The sequence below is a fragment of the Trachypithecus francoisi genome, unplaced genomic scaffold (genome assembly GCF_009764315.1).
Source record: "Trachypithecus francoisi isolate TF-2019V2 unplaced genomic scaffold, Tfra_2.0 Lachesis_group12, whole genome shotgun sequence".
Lineage (NCBI taxonomy): Eukaryota > Metazoa > Chordata > Mammalia > Primates > Cercopithecidae > Trachypithecus > Trachypithecus francoisi.
Window position 1 is genome coordinate 49,281,685 of NW_022681457.1, and position 17,500 is coordinate 49,299,184.

Genomic DNA, 17,500 nt, shown 5'->3' on the forward strand with positions numbered 1-17,500 from the left:
TCCACATGCACAGACCACACTTCCCCTATGCTGCAGACAGAAATACACACATATTTGGATTTGTCCTCATTTAGCCTGGTCCAATTGATAGCAGTTTGGCTGTTTTCTGGAGTTCTGTCAAAGGAAGAAAAAACGCTAAACCCTAAGTGCCTCTGTACTTGACAGATACCTGCTTAAAAACCGGTATAAACTTGTGACCAAAAAAAGACTTAATTTGTACCTTGTTTTCAGTGGGTTTGTTTTTCCCTTTCAGTGTTTTACATGCTCTACCTGCCGGAATCGCCTGGTCCCGGGAGATCGGTTTCACTACATCAATGGCAGTTTATTTTGTGAACATGATAGACCTACAGCTCTCATCAATGGCCATTTGAATTCACTTCAGAGCAATCCACTACTGCCAGACCAGAAGGTGAATACCCAGCAATTACTAATAAGCTTTATTACAGCAAGTTGGAAGGTTCAACCTCTTAACCTAGCAAGAGAGTTTTCTTGGGTGGTTGTATTTTTGCGTGCCCTTTTAAAGAAATGTAGATTACTAGTTGTACATAGAGTGTTCAGAAGTAGGATAGCTGATTAAATTGTGAATCCTTTATGGTTAAAAAAAAAAAAAAATACATCCTGACTTGGTTATATCTGTAGCTTCACTTAACATTGAACATAAGATTATCACATGCAAAAGCAAACACAATGTAAAGCCTCCATATAACTGGTTATTTATTCCATTTGACAATTTTGAAATTCAGAAACATGATGTGATAGGTTATCATGGGAGGAAAATTGGAACATTTATGGTAGGAAAAGAGAATGAAGATCTTTGTCATGAGAGAATGATTTCTGCATTAGGAATAGCAATCCGGACACCTGCCTTCCAAACCCAATTTACAATTCATTTACTTCTAGAAGAGTCATCTTACAAAACATTCTGTAATTCCATAGGAGGGCAGTTTTGTTCTTTGGTGGTACCATAACATTTGAATAAGTTATGACATTTAGAACCAAGTTTTTGTTTTTGCTAACCCGCTTAGTGTCATTAATAGTGCCATTAAAGATTATGTATCTTGATTCTTAATCCACAACTTGAAAGTCCTTGTACCGAAATTAAAAATTAGGAAATTATACAAGTATACAAGTCATGTAGTATTAGAAGATACTCCAGAGGCAAAAATTGGTGATCAACAGTTGTCCAGCACCCCCAGTACTGGATAGTTTCAGATCTGTTTTAATCTCCTTAATAAGTCCTATAGCTATGCAAGTGAGTGCATTTTGATAACTGCTGTGCCTAATTTGTAACAATTACTGTCAACCTTCAGTTAAGAGACTGTTCATTCCACACTGGCCCAGAAAAGAGTGAAATGTGTGACTCGTGTGCATAATTTTATTCACATCATATTTCATACTGATTATGTATTGATGACATTGATTCATTTACTCTTTACAGCGCCACTTGCATGGATATTAAATCTTATTGACCACAGATGAATTTTAATTTCAGATTGGTGATAGATTTTTCCATCAGCTCTGATAGTATGTTTGACTTTTTCATCATTAACCCAGGCAATCACACAGCACTGAGTTATTGCATTGAAACAAAAAGTGCACACTTCACTTGGTAATTCTTTATGGATTTACAATAGGAACTTCATTAATGTCTGTAGTAAGGATCACACACACACAAAAAAACAACATTTATCTGCAAATATGAATTTAGCAAGCTTCAAAAATCTCGGGGAAAATAATAGACTTCTTTGTCTTCTGTAATGCATTTTCTTAGTGCGGTGGTGGAGGTGAGTGGATGACAAATATTTGAAAACTTTTAACCATTAAAATTATGCTGCCGTATTTTGATGCTTATATTTGTCCTTTTCCCTTGCTCAAGTTTATGAGGTAATTTTCACTGTATGTTCCGTTTCTTAGTGTTAATTACATTAAATTATGTGCACTTTTATTTATTAATATGGGAAGCTACATAGAATAACCATTTTAAGAATAAAAGTCGAACTCTTTAATTGCAAACTAACCAGTCACTGCTGATGAGGCATTTCAAGCTTCTTTAAGGAGTGCCTAGACATATAAATGCTTAAAGGTTTTTATGATTTGGATTCTAATGAAGTGAATCTACAGGGCAGAGTTGAGAACAATGAATGAGTAACATAAATATTTTGAGGTACCTATTCAAAATAGAGTCAAAGCTGTTTGTAGTTACACTTGGTAGCAAAAAAGAAAAAATATGCTAGGAATAAAATGGTATACCTGTCCGCTCCTGATGTAAAAGCTTAATTTTTCCCTGAGTTAGAGCTTCACTTTGTTGCTGGTTTTATACCATTTCTTTCTCTGACTTAGCAAAGTACTATACAAAAAAATGATTGTTGCAGTTCACCAGCATGCATGGTGAGAATGAAAGGATGTAGAAATGAGATGGAAAATGTTGCTAGATTGTGAAGCACTGAATACAGGCAATAGCAATGTTAGGTAGGGACTAAGTATAAAGCACACCTGAGAAATATGAGCAGGCTTTCATACCATCTTTTACAGTATAAGATGGCGTAAATTTAGAGGTGTTAGGGAGGAGAACTGCAGAAAAACCAGGTTTACCTGTTGATGAGATTACATGTATTGTGCCTTTCATTGAAATCTGTTTTCTACACCTTTTCCAGGATGGCAGTGGTAGGGTATTCATTTTGGAACACTAAATATATTTTAGGCAATGAAAACCTATTAGTGTATATTTTCTTCATGTTGGAAGCCAAAAAAGAGACAGGTGGCCTTCAAAAATTAATAGCTCTTAAAAGACATAAGGAAATACAATTGAAGGATATGTTGTTGTCAGACCTTGGTGAGAAGCTGTGTTTTGGGGGTGCTGTTAATTAAGAACATTTCCTTGTTGGCATAAGTGTCTCACATTTTTGCCCTTGGTGCTCAGCTCACCATGAGCACGGTCAATTCACAAGGTAGTTTTTATAAATAAAGGTTTTGGGCAAGCTGAACATGGTCCAGAGAGATATTAATGAGAGGGCAAGGGGGAAGAGTTAATGAAAACACACTTCCTGATGGAACATACACTGCTTTTTGGAACTGGAGAGGCTTTAAAATTATTTTCCCAAAACCCTGTGGCGTCTCTTTTCTGGAGGCGATGAGATGGGGAGAAATGACAAATGGCTTTGTTTTATTATTTTCTCCTCTCTCGTTCTCCATATTTTTGGTAGGGAAAATTGGATATTTATTTTGGCCATTTTCCTTCTATTCGCAGAATCAATTACATTTTTGGTGTATTATGCGTGGTAAATACACTCAAGCATCCTCTGGCTTAAAAGCAATGAGTTGATTATTCGAACATCCCTTCTTTAAAGGCAGTTAATTGCATGGAAAATATAGGCCCCCATTGTCTGGTCCCTTTAAACTTTTATTCGGAGATTTGTTCCCAGGGTCTAGGCTGTGTAGTGGTTGTTCTGCATCATTGGCTGTTGTATATTCCAAGAAAACTAATTTTAAGCTTTTAAATCATACAGTAATTGAAGTCTTGCATTTCAGATGGACTGAAATCTCGGGCCACTAGTTTTCAAGGATCTACAACATTTTATAACCTATATCACTTAAAGGAGGCTTGGCTAGCTTCGGGAGAATACTGCCTTCTAGAGGGTTATGTGAATCAGGAATTGTGGCTAATTTTTTCTTTTGTAGATTGCTGCCTGTTCTGGAATTTTTTTCTTCCACTCAAAAGTGTGATGGTACCATCTAGAATTATCTGTGCTTTTCAGTGGAACAGTTAGATCACATCTCTTTAGTTGGAGGAAAATTTAGTGAGTGTTCTAGTTTACATGTCACTTCTCAGTTCCCCCATAGTTACATAATTGGTGTTGTGTGTGTCCATCGTAGAGGACATTTGATGCTCATTTATTAAATATGCTTGCTGGCTGCTGCCGCATCTTTGTTCTGGACAGACAAATTACCTTTCTCACACTGAGCTTCCACTCTGGGGAATTAAGCCTCCACCACTTTAATTAGCTTAGAAGTGGGGGGTTGCAGTTCCTAATAGACTATAGGCTTTTTGTAAGTTAGGGAAAGAGTGAAACGAGAACTTCTGGGAAGCTCAAAATGTCATTTAAAAACCATAAAAACCTAATATATATTATTTCATTTTGGTAATTGCAAACAGATTGTATTTGACAAGTGTGTGGATTTCCATTTCTGACTTAGACATTGAAGCTACCCTTGCATTGAGCTATGTTCTTTTTTCTATCACAAGTCATTAACACATTACATGTATTGATTTACATGTTTGTGTAACTATTAAGTGACATAGCAGATAGGAAAGTGAAAAATATGTGAATATTTGTACATAGAAATTTTCATACAGACACACACACACCTATAGGTAGTACCAAATGGGTGAATATTTTTCACATGGGGATATCAGAATAATAATGATAACTGCCATTATTCGTTGAGGTTTTATTAAGGGCCAAGCACTGTTGAAAGTGCTCCCATATGTACTTATCATAACAGCATCATTATCCCTTCTTTAAAGATGAGGAACCTGAGACATAAGCAGTTTAAGCAACATTCCTAAAGGTTACACAGTTGAATTTATTAACCCAAAACTTCCTGGGTAGGAACTTGCCTTGGAATGTCCCCGCTATTTAAAAAATTCAAGATCCCACTGCTGGGTAAGATGTTACATTCCTTTTGGAAAGACACTTTCTCTTAACAGAGTTAAGCAGTTAATTTTAGTACTTCACACCAGAAACTTTCTGAGTGTCCATTTACTGTCTCATTTTCTTTGCTAGTAAAACTGCAGAAAATGTTATGCTTTAGTTCTTCACTGCCAGAGTAAGTAGCATAGAAAGCCTCTATCAAGTCACAGTTGGAAAGTAATCTAATACAAGAAGATTAGTGAATGTGGGGAAGACAAAAGCAGTCATATTTGAGTTTAATATCTCTCAAATTTAGCATTTTAGCTAAGATGCCCGTTTTTATTTCTTGCAGGTCTGCTAAAAGGTCAGAGTAATGCAGAATGCGTGCCTTCATCTCAGATTTGTTCATCACAGGTGGATCCCATGTGTCTTCAGTAGACAAGTCACCTTTGTAGCTAGCACCAGTGCCAGCTCCATGCCATTGCACCTTCTTTAGTCTTGATTGCCCTTCCTGCATTTATTGGTGTATTAAAATGACTGAATATGAACATTAAGGACTCCATGAACCTGGGCTAATGGGAGACTGTAGAGAAAATGAAAAAAGATCCACCAGAGGACATCTTGGGGGGGAGGGAGCTGGGGGGGAGGGAAATGACTAATGAAGCTAATTAAAAGAAGCATTCAAATCTGCTTTCTACCCTCATTAACAATTAGCAGGGCACTGGCCAGAGTTTGTACCCTGTGTTTTACCTTAACAACATTCTATTTGCTCTTTGTATATTTAAGTGTTGTAAGGAAACGTGTTTCAATCAAAACTGAACATGAGATAAAGGAAAGAGATGTGGCTTTTGTGATATTCTATCACAAACACTTATTGTATCTCTGTAAAATACAATGTATGTATGCATGTAAGTGTTTTGTCCTAATGTTGCTACTCCCATGGCAAAGAAAAAAAAAAAGAATGAAAAAAGAAAAAAGATTGGAAAAAAAAATCAGGCTCATAGCAGCTACTGTGTAGAAAATTCCCCCACTTCTAATTTGCTGAATGAAGAAAAAAAAAATCTTTTATTTGTGATATTTTCAGAGACATTTGCTCTAGTATGGTGTATTTAAATAATAAAAACTTAAAAGAAAAAATATTTAATGGTGTTTGGGTTTAAACACTGCTTTTTCTTTTCTGTATTTTGGAAACATGTAGTTTTTATTGTTGAATAACAAGCTCCCTTTAAATTTGAAGGAGTTGAGGGAGGTGGTGTATTTATGTAGCTCTGGACCAGTAAGATATTCTTCAAATTACTTAACCACGCCATCCATTATTGGCAGGGGTACAAAGCAAAGTTTCTAACAGAGTCCTTTCTATAAGTCAAGAATATTCTGTTAACAGCATTTCGTTACACTTCTATATTACAGTAAGTCTTTTGTGTTTATATATAAATACTTGAGTATCCACTATTTTGTTTATTCTTTTTCTCAATAGCAAAGCCTTGGGTATTGATGAAAAGTATGTTAAAAAAAAAAAATATATATATATATATATATGACACAACCATCCTGCTCTCTTACCAAGTTTATAGCTTTTGAAGGAAGTCACAAATTTCTAAGTCATAACTGTACGTATTTTGAAGCTCTCCTAGTTGTAGGGACCCAGAGTTCTTTTACAGTGATCTTTGATGGGTGAAGTAGCTGTTTCCTGGTGACCTTTAGGCTCGTGTGGTCGGCTCTAAGATATGTTTATTTTGTTTTGCTCCTAGACTTCTTTACTGACTCTGCCTTTCTGTATGTATTTTGGGGAAAGATTCTGAGTTCATTTAGTCTTAGTCTTGAGACACTGAGTTGCTGGTTGTAGGCAGCAGAATGTCCACGACAGTGCCTGCACTGCCCGCAGAGCTGCCCTCCGGAAAGCATGTGGGGTATAACACAGCTAGTGCTAGAAGGAGGAAAACCAAATAGGCCTGCAGGCTGAGGTTGTACTGCCAGCTTCCTTAGATGTGAGCAAATTTCAACTATAACTTCCATCACAGACTAATAAAACCAGGTGTGTGAACACTAGTATTTAAAATTTTCTTTTTTAAGATGGCATTTATTTTGTTCCAGAAAAGCGCCTGATGTAGACCCTCCCTCTGAGAATAGCCATGGAGCCATGTAGAGAGGTCTAGCCCAGCACATCTCAACTACCAGTCAGCTTCCCTTTGAGAAATGTGCTCACTTCCTGTTTTCAGAGATTCCAGAGCAGCGGGGGAAAAAAAATCAGTTGCTTAAACTTCAAACCTAGAGGAGATTGTAAAGGCAGAGTTGAAGTGAATAGTTTCGTTAGAACCTTATAAAAACAAAATGCAAGAAAATAATATGAAGAAATCACATATCTGTTTGAATTAGATGTCTGTTTGAATTAGATCCTTGGGGAATTTCTTCAAGCTAGTTCTGGTTCTTATATTTGTTTTTGTTTTTGTTTTTTTCCTTTAAGAAACTTTCTCAAGGAAGTTAGACTGGGATGGTAAAGGGGGAAATATGTTAATGAGATTGCAGGCATTTTCTATATTCTTTTTGGCATGAGCACTCATGTCCCTGATAGTGTAGAAATTCAAAGGAGGTGGTTAATAACTTTAGTAAATAATATATTGTGGCATTTAGTGATGTGGAGGGCTAAGGTCATTACAGACTTTAAATAAACTATTATATGGCTGGTTCCTCAAGCACTGCTGCGTATTTAATAATGAGCTTCTAAAAGCATTTCTTAAGTTGCAGACCTATAAGATTACAAATGTCACTCATGTTAGTATAATCCACATGCAAGTGATGAAGCCTTCTCTTTGATGTGCTAAATTGGAGAAGGACTAATGGAGCTATGAATATACAATAGAACATATTTAAGTAGTAGTCTTGCTTTAGGTAAAACACTTTCTTGAAACCAGAGGCATTTCAAACAATAAAACCTGGCTCTAATGGGGATGCTCTGTGTGGATGGAAAGCTACTAAAAACACTCAGGTTTATTCAGATGTGAGCAGCGATTGTGTGCAGTTCCTCCCCCAACCTCAACATTGCTTAGGAAAAAAAAAAAAAGTCTATGAGTTTATTCTACCTTTCATCCATTGCATTTGTGATGTTATTAGTTAGCGAGATGGACACTTCTTTTGAAAGGATTTACTTAATATTAACCATGTCATAGAGCAAGATGGCCCCCAGTCCCTAACAAGCGAGTGCAATTAAAAATAAAAGCAAATGTTATTTGGCCCTGCTGAACTGATAAAAAAAATTATGTTTATGATACATATAAATGTCTCAATCATGCAAATTGTCACTCTTGCTAATGAAACAATTTTGTAAAAAGATTGTCCTCTAAAAGGGTTTAATGTTTTTTACCTATCTAACTGTCTAGTTAGATTTACACATCCCGCAAGGCAGGGGAGCCTGAAGCTTTTCCAAACCAAATTGTTTGCCACTAGAAACTATTTTCAGCTCTTTCATGATTTATTAGGAAATAGTTTAACCTGGACTGTAGTGTCTTATAAAATACAAAATGAGAAAACTGTCACACCAAAATGAAGTTGTGAAATTGTCATCCTCTTAATATTAGCTGTATTTAAATTCTTTTGCCCTTATTAACACTGATATTTGAAACAACTAAGCATCTAAAATGAAGCCCTTAAAGGGCTTCAAATGTCAATATAGTAAGATTCTAGTGTGTACTACTATTTATATAAAATATTTCTTAGGGCCTATAAATCATATAACAGTGAACCCAAGATCTACATATGGAGTCTAGTGAAGAGAGTGAAGAGTTTCTGTGTAGCCTAATTGTATTTAAATTAAGGAAATCCAAAAATCCCTTCACCCTTCACACCAAAGACCCCTTCACCCTTCACCAGGGAGTTCTGTCCTGGGTGCTGTCCCACCTATGACTCCTTTAAGAGGCCATTGGAAAAAGGCCATTTACAAGTTAATGTTACTTGTAGCTTTGTTACTAAGACTCACCTATTGTTAGTCCAGCCAAGTCACAAAAATGCTTATTGCAGTTAAATAGCAATTTGTTTCTATGAAACTGCAATTAAAGTATTACTGAGCAGACATTTTAGATTGGCAGTGCTCTGAACGCATGTTAAACAGCCAGCTACTCCCACTTGCAGAGTCTGAGATCTGACTAGCAGCAAAGTGTAACACATTCAGCGATGCTGGGTACCTAGTTAAAGAGGCATTTGTAGCCCTCTGCTCCCATCGTGAACATGCTGAGAGCAATGACAAGTGGGGGCTGATTTTTGGAAGGTGAACTTGCAACTTACCTCAAGTGAATACTGTTTTCAGTTGTACAAGTAGTGCTTTATGCTAGTAGATATGTGCATGTTTCCTAGAGGGAATGTTTTCAAGTTCAGATTGATTCTGCTGAGAATGGACGGCAACTCGGAGGCCTCAAGCCAATAATGTACTACAGGCCCTGACATGTTACAGCTGTGTAAACAGGGCCATTCTATTTCCTAAATCACAACTAATAAAGCAGAGGATGAAAATCAATTGATTCTGTTAGAAGTTCTTTGAATGACAGTGGAAAGTTGTTTAATGACTCCCTGTTAGAATGGACAAGCCTGAGTAGAGTCACCAAAGTACCGATTTTAATTGTCTCTCTCCCCTCAGAACCAGGGCAGGACAGCCTCTCCTAGGTATTGACATCATCACCACCAGATCAAAACCTGCTGGGAGAGGAAGGATCTGAACTGAGTTCTTCCAGTAGATCTGACATTCAGAATTTGTTGAGTGAGAAAGGTGAAGTGCAAAGGTTGCATTGAAAATGTGAAACATTGATGCAAGATCCTGAGAGAGAAAGATTTCAGAGGTGGTGTTTTAAAATGCAATTAGCACTGAATTCTAAACAGTTGGAAACAATCATTAGCTCATGAGAACAGGAGGTATCTCACCTTCCTTCACTCTAGAACAACCCCCCATCTTGAACTAAAAGGTTCACATCCCCAACTTCTTCAAAAACAATTTTTATATTTGTATGCTTTCACCTGTTGTTGGAGTTGCAAGTTTTTTCTTAAGTTAGAGTTTCTTCCTAAATTAATTTTTCATTTTTGGTGAATTGAATGTTTTTAGGAACTGTAAAGAGAAAATCTGAGGACAAACAGGATTTACAAATGAAGATTAATTATGAAACCTGGAAAGGAAATTGATTTCTTGGGTTGCTACTGTACCTTTTTCTTTACTTAAATAAGGTTTGGTAGGAATAGGTGTGTCTTAAATTCTATTTCTCTAAGGCCTCTGATTCAGTTTCTGTCATCAATCATGGGACTTAAACTTGCCATAAACCTTACATCTTTAAATACAATGTTTAATATAATAACTTTATCTTGGAGTTGCATAAAGCTTTGTAAATGTATTTATATATTTACATTTACAATGAACAACTACTTACACCTGCAATATCATTCGGTCCTCATAATCCTTTGAATTATTATTTCCTCAGTTTTACAGATGAGGTAACTAGAGTTCAGGGAGATTACTTATTAAGCAGGGCTAAGAGAAGGGTCGAGGTTAGTGGGCACTTATTTTGGGTGTAGAATTTAAGGAGGTGTCAGAAAATCAGTAATTAAGATAATCTTTTTTTTTTTTTCGAGACGGAGGAGTCTTGCTCTGTCGCTCAGACTGGAGTGCAGTGGCCGGATCTCAGCTCACTGCAAGCTCCGCCTCCCGAGTTCACGCCATTCTCCTGTCTCAGCCTCCCGAGTAGCTGGGACTACAGGCGCCCGCTACCTCGCCCGGCTAGTTTTTTGTATTTTTAGTAGAGACGGGGTTTCACCATGTTAGCCAGGATGGTCTTGATCTCCTGACCTCGTGATCCGCCCGTCTCGGCCTCCCAAAGTGCTGGGATTACAGGCTTGAGCCACCGCGCCCGGCTAAGATAATCTTTTAATGCAGCATTTTTAAATCAATGCAAAAAATATGATGAACAAAATGTCACAATTTTAAGTAGAGGTGGGGTCAGTATTACTTACTTTGTTTTTGCCACAGCCTCCAACATGTTGGGGTGTTGTTATTAAGGCCCAGGGTCCCAGAATTGCTATTGAACGCTGGCATTTAGGGCATTTTTAGTAAAATTACTTGCACTGATAATGTGCTTTATCCTGTTAGCTATAACTAGTTTCTTTCCTCTTAAAAAAACATTGCATTTTGTCTTTATCCAACCTGAAATGCCAACTTATTTAGATTGCCTACACTTCAGCCTTGCTCTAAGAGATATTTCTTTTGAATTTTGAGAAATCTCAACTCCTTCGTGATGAATATTTAGGTATAATTGATAATAACTCTGCCCACAAATTGTTGTTGCTGAGGAACAAGAACAAGACTTTCATAATCATATTAGTTCAGAAAGAAAAATGGATCAAAATACTCCACACAAAGTAGTAAAGGATGTGTTCAGAATCTTTGAATGAGCTGTGGCTTGAGCCACGTAAAAGACCTTACAATAAATTAGATTATATAAAAGTCATTTGTACTTATATAAGTAGAAAAGAAGTAATACACATAAACAGTTTTAGGAAAACTTTTTACATATTCTAGTGTGATGTAAAAAGTAGACATACCTTAAAAGAACTGATGTTTATATTTGTTGTTTTAGGATGGGAAAACACTGACATTCAAAGAGAACAAGTTATACCTTTACTTGTACACTAACAATTCTCAGATTATTTTAAAATTTTGTTGGCTGTACTTTCTATTTTCCCATTAATTGCTAGGGTTTAAAAAGATACAAAAAATTGTACTTTTTAAAATAAGTTACTTGAACAAGTAACATTAAATCCAAGCTGCCTTTATTACAAAGGGAAGAATGGTTAAAAATATCTACTCCAATTTAATGAAAGATTCTTTAATGTTGATATAAAATGGTGAAGCAAAAAGCAAAAAAGACTTATTTTTGTGTGTGTTTTTGCATAGACTGTTGACTGCAGTGGATTTGGGTGCCAAAGTACCAGTTCTTAAAGCCCATAATTTCTATATGTTATTTCATGGGGTATCTCGCAACCCAATGGCCCTTTGCATGCTATCTTTTAGTCTTATTCTACTATATGCAAAATGAGACTGAAGCTAGCCAGTATGTGTTTTTTTTAGTCCGAAGACTACCCTTCTCATTGGTTATGGATGGATATACCTATATCTACCTTAGGTTATAAGGACCTGGAAAAATATGTATAGATCAACACACCTATGGATTCAAACTACAAAATATCAATAGAAAAGGGCAAGATGCTTTGTAGATATGTGTACATTATGGCCTAAGGTCATAAAATTAGTAAGTTAAGTCTGATGACAACCCTGAGGAGTAGGCAAGATTTGCACCAGGTATGGAGGCTGCAGGACCCGTATACTCAATTACTTGGTTATACTACTCTATAGTATAACCAAAAACCATGATACATTCCAGTTTTTCAATAAATGCCATCTGTACCCAGAGCTGAATAGCCAGTACAAACCATACCCTGAATAATATTTACCAGTGGTTTCTTTTTTTTGTCAGTGGGTGGGAGTGGATGTTTATGAAATTGATAATAGATGAAATATTTTCTCTTAGAATTCTAGGCTATGAGGAAATTTCTATCGTGATAAAAAGGAGGGTAGGGAGAATGGAAGGAACAATTTTCTAGATAAATAGCTCTGCGAGGGAGTTTAAGGGGCTGGGGTCTCTTACCGCAGTTGGGGAAGAAGGATGTACAGGCTCCACAAACACCCCTGCCGCACATCTCGTTTCAATGGTTTTTTTTTTTGTCTTATTTCACGACTGTCAACAAGACCCTCTGCCCTAACCACCCGCACAGGTGCTTTTGCTGTGTGTGGTAAAACTCTAGCTATGCTTTTGTGTACTTCAAGCTCCTATAAGGCTGTGACATCAGGAGGTCTCAGACATTAGCAGAGTTGGCAGTTTTTGAAAGTTGATGTGATACAGCATTTGGTGACACTTCACAGGTGTGTCAGGGAGAGCTAAGGCGGAATGAAAATTGCAATAGAAAAAAAGCAGACTCCAATGCTCTTGATGAAGTTTGAGGTACCACTGTGGAAAAAAAGGCCTCTGGTTCATTAAAGCTACAGCCTCTGGAAATTGAATCCTTTCTTTCTCTGAGAGTAGAGGGAGGCAGTAGGAGTCAGAAGAAATGGAGGGGGCAGGTTTGAGTTTTCTGATTTGTTACTGAGTGAATCAGGAAGATAAACAGGCTTGATTTTCAAAAGACGGGCAATCCTAAATGAATTTCTGACACTGAGGTCTAGCTAGGCCTTTCTTCATGGGAATGGATATGATTCACGAAACTCCACATGCTGTAAGCAATTTTTTTTTAACCCTCTTTAAGTAGTAAAACATGTTTTAAAGTTTTAAAAAAGAGGGAAAGAGAATTCAGGCTGGCTTTGGAGTTCCTGAAAACCAGACGGTCTTCGCTGTGGGTGAAGTCAAGGTGTAGCTGTAATATTTTTCTCCCTAAGTTGTGTTCTATATTTTTTAGCCTGGAATTTGATTTCTAGTGGCCTACCAAAGCATTCTGCCTCTGGAATCCCCTTGTTTTGCATGCAGATGGCATGTTAATGAACTCTCTACTGTGCATTTTATCCCACTCTGGACACATTTGTGACATTATTTTTCAAAACTAAATGAGGCTAGGCAGTTGGTTGATTGGGCCTGATGAGAATTGGGTGACTAAGTTGAAAACATTCTCAAAACAGTACCCACTTACCCAGGGTTGCTGCTAGATGTTCTATGAAACAATCCTTCTCCCCAAAAAAGGTAGTTGGATTTCCCTGCATACATAGAGACTTGTAGAACTGTATGCTTTCCAGAAGGTGTGTGATCAATTTCATTCTAACACTAGGTAATTCTGGACTGTCTTTGCTTTCTTGAGTATCTGTGGGCATCTTGTGCATCTTTTTTTAAACTTAGGTTTCTACACCATCATCCTGACTAAGGGAGATCGTCAGTACTCGTTGTCTTACGGGGAATGTTATGACAATTAATGATGGACGATTTACCTTGTATTTTGTGCTTTGTGCCTTTTAGGAGGAAGGCACTTGTGCCTCCCCACTCTCTCCTCTTATTTTAAAGCATGTAATAAAGCACATATTTCACTGTAGTGAAATAAGCACTAAACTGGGAGTCAGGAGACACTTGAAATTTAATTCTAGTCCTGAAAGGAAGTCAAATGGCAACTATGATTAAATTTGTCTTTCTAATCAAATATTAGCCATGGGCTAGTCATTTAATCTCACTACCTCATCTTGCCCATCTGTGAAACAGGAATTTACTAACAACAGCTATATTTGCCAGTGCATTTGACATATCACTAAAGGTAAAAGGGCTTTATATTCTGAGGATGACACTATTTTGGACTGTGAATACTGAAACACTGGAAAATATAATAAATTCTCCGACTTAAGTGTTAATTATAAGGTCTTCAACTTACTTCAAAAATTATTGTAACCAACTCTTGGCCTGTCTTCTCTAAGGGAGGAGAGTGATGCTATAGATTAATCCAAAATAATCGATTACACTCAGATTATTTTTGGTTTAGAATGTATTGTGTGTTTTTTAAGCAAGGTAATAATGCCTTTGTTAGGCAAATGTTAGACAAAATTTACAGTTTCATAAACTCAGACCAAATAGTTGGTAGAAGGTAGCTCAAGAAAGAAATGAACATTTCTTAAACAATTATATGGCCCAGGCATCTCTTTCATGTGTTATCCCCAGCATACAACTTTGAGGAAGATGTTACTATTCCTACATTTGCGTTTGAGGAAGCACGAACTTAGGTTAAAAAACCCTTGCTCAAATAAAAAATGATAAAGGGGATATCACCACCGACCCCACAGAAATACAAACAACCATCAGAGAATACTATAAATGCCTCTATGCAAATCAACTAGAAAATCTAGAAGAAATGGATAATTTCCTGGACACTTACACTCTCCCAAGACTAAACCAGGAAGAAGTTGAATCCCTGAATAGACCAATAGCAGGCTCTGAAATTGAGGCAACAATTAATAGCCTACCCACCAAAAAAAGTCCAGGACCAGATGGATTCACAGCTGAATTCTACCAGAGGTACAAGGAGGAGCTGGTACCATTCCTTCTGAAACTATTTCAATCAATAGAAAAAGAGGGAATCCTCCCTAACTCTTTTTATGAGGCCAACATCATCCTGATACCAAAGCCTGGCAGAGACACAACAAAAAAAGAGAATTTTAGGCCAATATCCCTGATGAACATCGATGCAAAAATCCTCAATAAAATACTGGCAAACCGGATTCAGCAGCACATCAAAAAGCTTATCCACCATGATCAAGTGGGCTTCATCCCTGGGATGCAAGGCTGGTTCAACATTCGCAAATCAATCAACGTAATCCAGCATATAAACAGAACCAAAGACAAGAACCACATGATTATCTCAATAGATGCAGAAAAGGCTTTTGACAAAATTCAACAGCCCTTTATGCTAAAAACGCTCAATAAATTCGGTATTGATGGAACGTACCTCAAAATAATAAGAGCTATTTATGACAAACCCACAGCTAATATCATACTGAATGGGCAAAAACTGGAAAAATTCCCTTTGAAAACTGGCACAAGACAGGGATGCCCTCTCTCACCACTCCTATTCAACATAGTGTTGGAAGTTCTGGCTAGGGCAATCAGGCAAGAGAAAGAAATCAAGGGTATCCAGTTAGGAAAAGAAGAAGTCAAATTGTCCCTGTTTGCAGATGACATGATTGTATATTTAGAAAACCCCATTGTCTCAGCCCAAAATCTCCTTAAGCTGATAAGCAACTTCAGCAAAGTCTCAGGATACAAAATTAATGTGCAAAAATCACAAGCATTCTTATACACCAGTAACAGACAAGCAGAGAGCCAAATCAGGAATGAACTTCCATTCACAATTGCTTCAAAGAGAATAAAATACCTAGGAATCCAGCTTACAAGGGATGTAAAGGACCTCTTCAAGGAGAACTACAAACCACTGCTCAGTGAAATCAAAGAGGACACAAACAAATGGAAGAACATACCATGCTCATGGATAGGAAGAATCAATATCGTGAAAATGGCCATACTGCCCAAGGTGATTTATAGATTCAATGCCATCCCCATCAAGCTACCAATGACTTTCTTCACAGAATTGGAAAAAACGGCTTTAAAGTTCATATGGAACCAAAAAAGAGCCCGCATTGCCAAGACAATCCTAAGTCAAAAGGACAAAGCTGGAGGCGTCACGCTACCTGACTTCAAACTATACTACAAGGCTACAGTAACCAAAACAGCATGGTACTGGTACCACAACAGAGATATAGACCAATGGAACAGAACAGAGTCCTCAGAAATAATACCACACATCTACAGCCATCTGATCTTTGACAAACCTGACAAAAACAAGAAATGGGGAAAGGATTCCCTATTTAATAAATGGTGCTGGGAAAATTGGCTAGCCATAAGTAGAAAGCTGAAACTGGATCCTTTCCTTACCCCTTATACGAAAATTAATTCAAGATGGATCAGAGACTTAAATGTTAGACCTAATACCATAAAAACCCTAGAAGAAAATCTAGGTAGTACCATTCAGGACATAGGCATGGGCAAGGACTTCATGTCTAAAACACCAAAAGCAACGGCAGCAAAAGCAAAAATTGACACATGGGATCTATTTAAACTAAAGAGCTTTTGCACAGCTAAAGAAACTACCATCAGAGTGAACAGGCAACCTACAGAATGGGAAAAAATTTTTGCAACCTACTCATCTGACAAAGGGCTAATATCCAGAATCTACAAAGAACTCAAACAAATATACAAGAAAAAACAAACAACCCCATCAAAAAGTGGGGAAAGGATATGAACAGACATTTCTCAAAAGAAGACATCCATACAGCCAACAGACACATGAAAAAATGCTCATCATCACTCGCCATCAGAGAAATGCAAATTAAAACCACAATGAGATACCATCTCACACCAGTTAAAATGGCAATCATTAAGAAGTCAGGAAACAACAGGTGTTGGAGAGGATGTGGAGAAATAGGAACACTTTTACACTGTTGGTGGGATTGTAAACTAGTTCAACCATTATGGAAAACAGTATGGCGATTCCTCAAGGATCTAGAACTAAATGTACCATATGACCCAGCCATCCCACTACTGGTATATACCCAAAGGATTATAAATTACTCTACTACAAAGACACATGCACATGTATGTTTATTGCGGCACTATTCACAATAGCAAAGACTTGGAATCAACCCAAATGTCCATCTGTGACAGACTGGATTAAGAAAATGTGGCACATATACACCATGGAATACTATGCAGCCATCAAAAAGGATGAGTTTGCGTCCTTTGTAGGGACATGGATGCAGCTGGAATCCATCATTCTTAGCAAACTATCACAAGAAGAGAAAACCAAACACCGCATGTTCTCACTCATAGGTGGGAACTGAACAATGAGATCACTTGGACTCGGGAAGGGGAACATCACACACTGGGGCCTATCATGGGGAGGGGGGAGGAGGGAGGGATTGCATTGGGGAGTTATACATGATATAAACGTCATGCACATGTACCCTAGAACTTAAAGTATAATAAAAAAAAAAAAAAAAAAAAAAAACCCTTGCTCAGAGTCACACTGCTAGAGTTGTCTGAACAGAGATGACTCTGACCCCAGAGCCTTATCAACAGGTTTCCATGGTCACCTATAAAGAAATGCATATTAGGATTAAAACTTTGCCATACCATTCTCCATCAGATAATAGAGTTGATGCTATACATTTAAAACCATAGCAAACTAGTGAATATTAAAAATGTCTGATTGCCTTGGGAAGGAGACTTTGATCCAGCTATCATTGTTTACATGTGAAAATA

The 17,500-nt window shown here is 37.3% G+C and overlaps 1 protein-coding gene across 2 annotated transcripts in view; it reads left to right on the plus strand.

Moving 5' to 3' along the window:
* LMO4 (LIM domain only 4) overlaps positions 1-5,770 on the plus strand; it is a 17,181-nt gene extending 11,411 nt beyond the window's left edge. For both annotated transcript variants that reach the window (XM_033225489.1, XM_033225490.1), the window contains exons 4-5: positions 254-409; positions 4,984-5,770. In XM_033225489.1, coding sequence (XP_033081380.1) covers positions 254-409; positions 4,984-4,992 — 165 coding nt within the window. In that variant the 3' untranslated portion in view covers positions 4,993-5,770. The remainder of the gene's footprint in view (positions 1-253; positions 410-4,983) is intronic.
* The last annotated feature ends 11,730 nt before the right edge of the window (positions 5,771-17,500 follow it).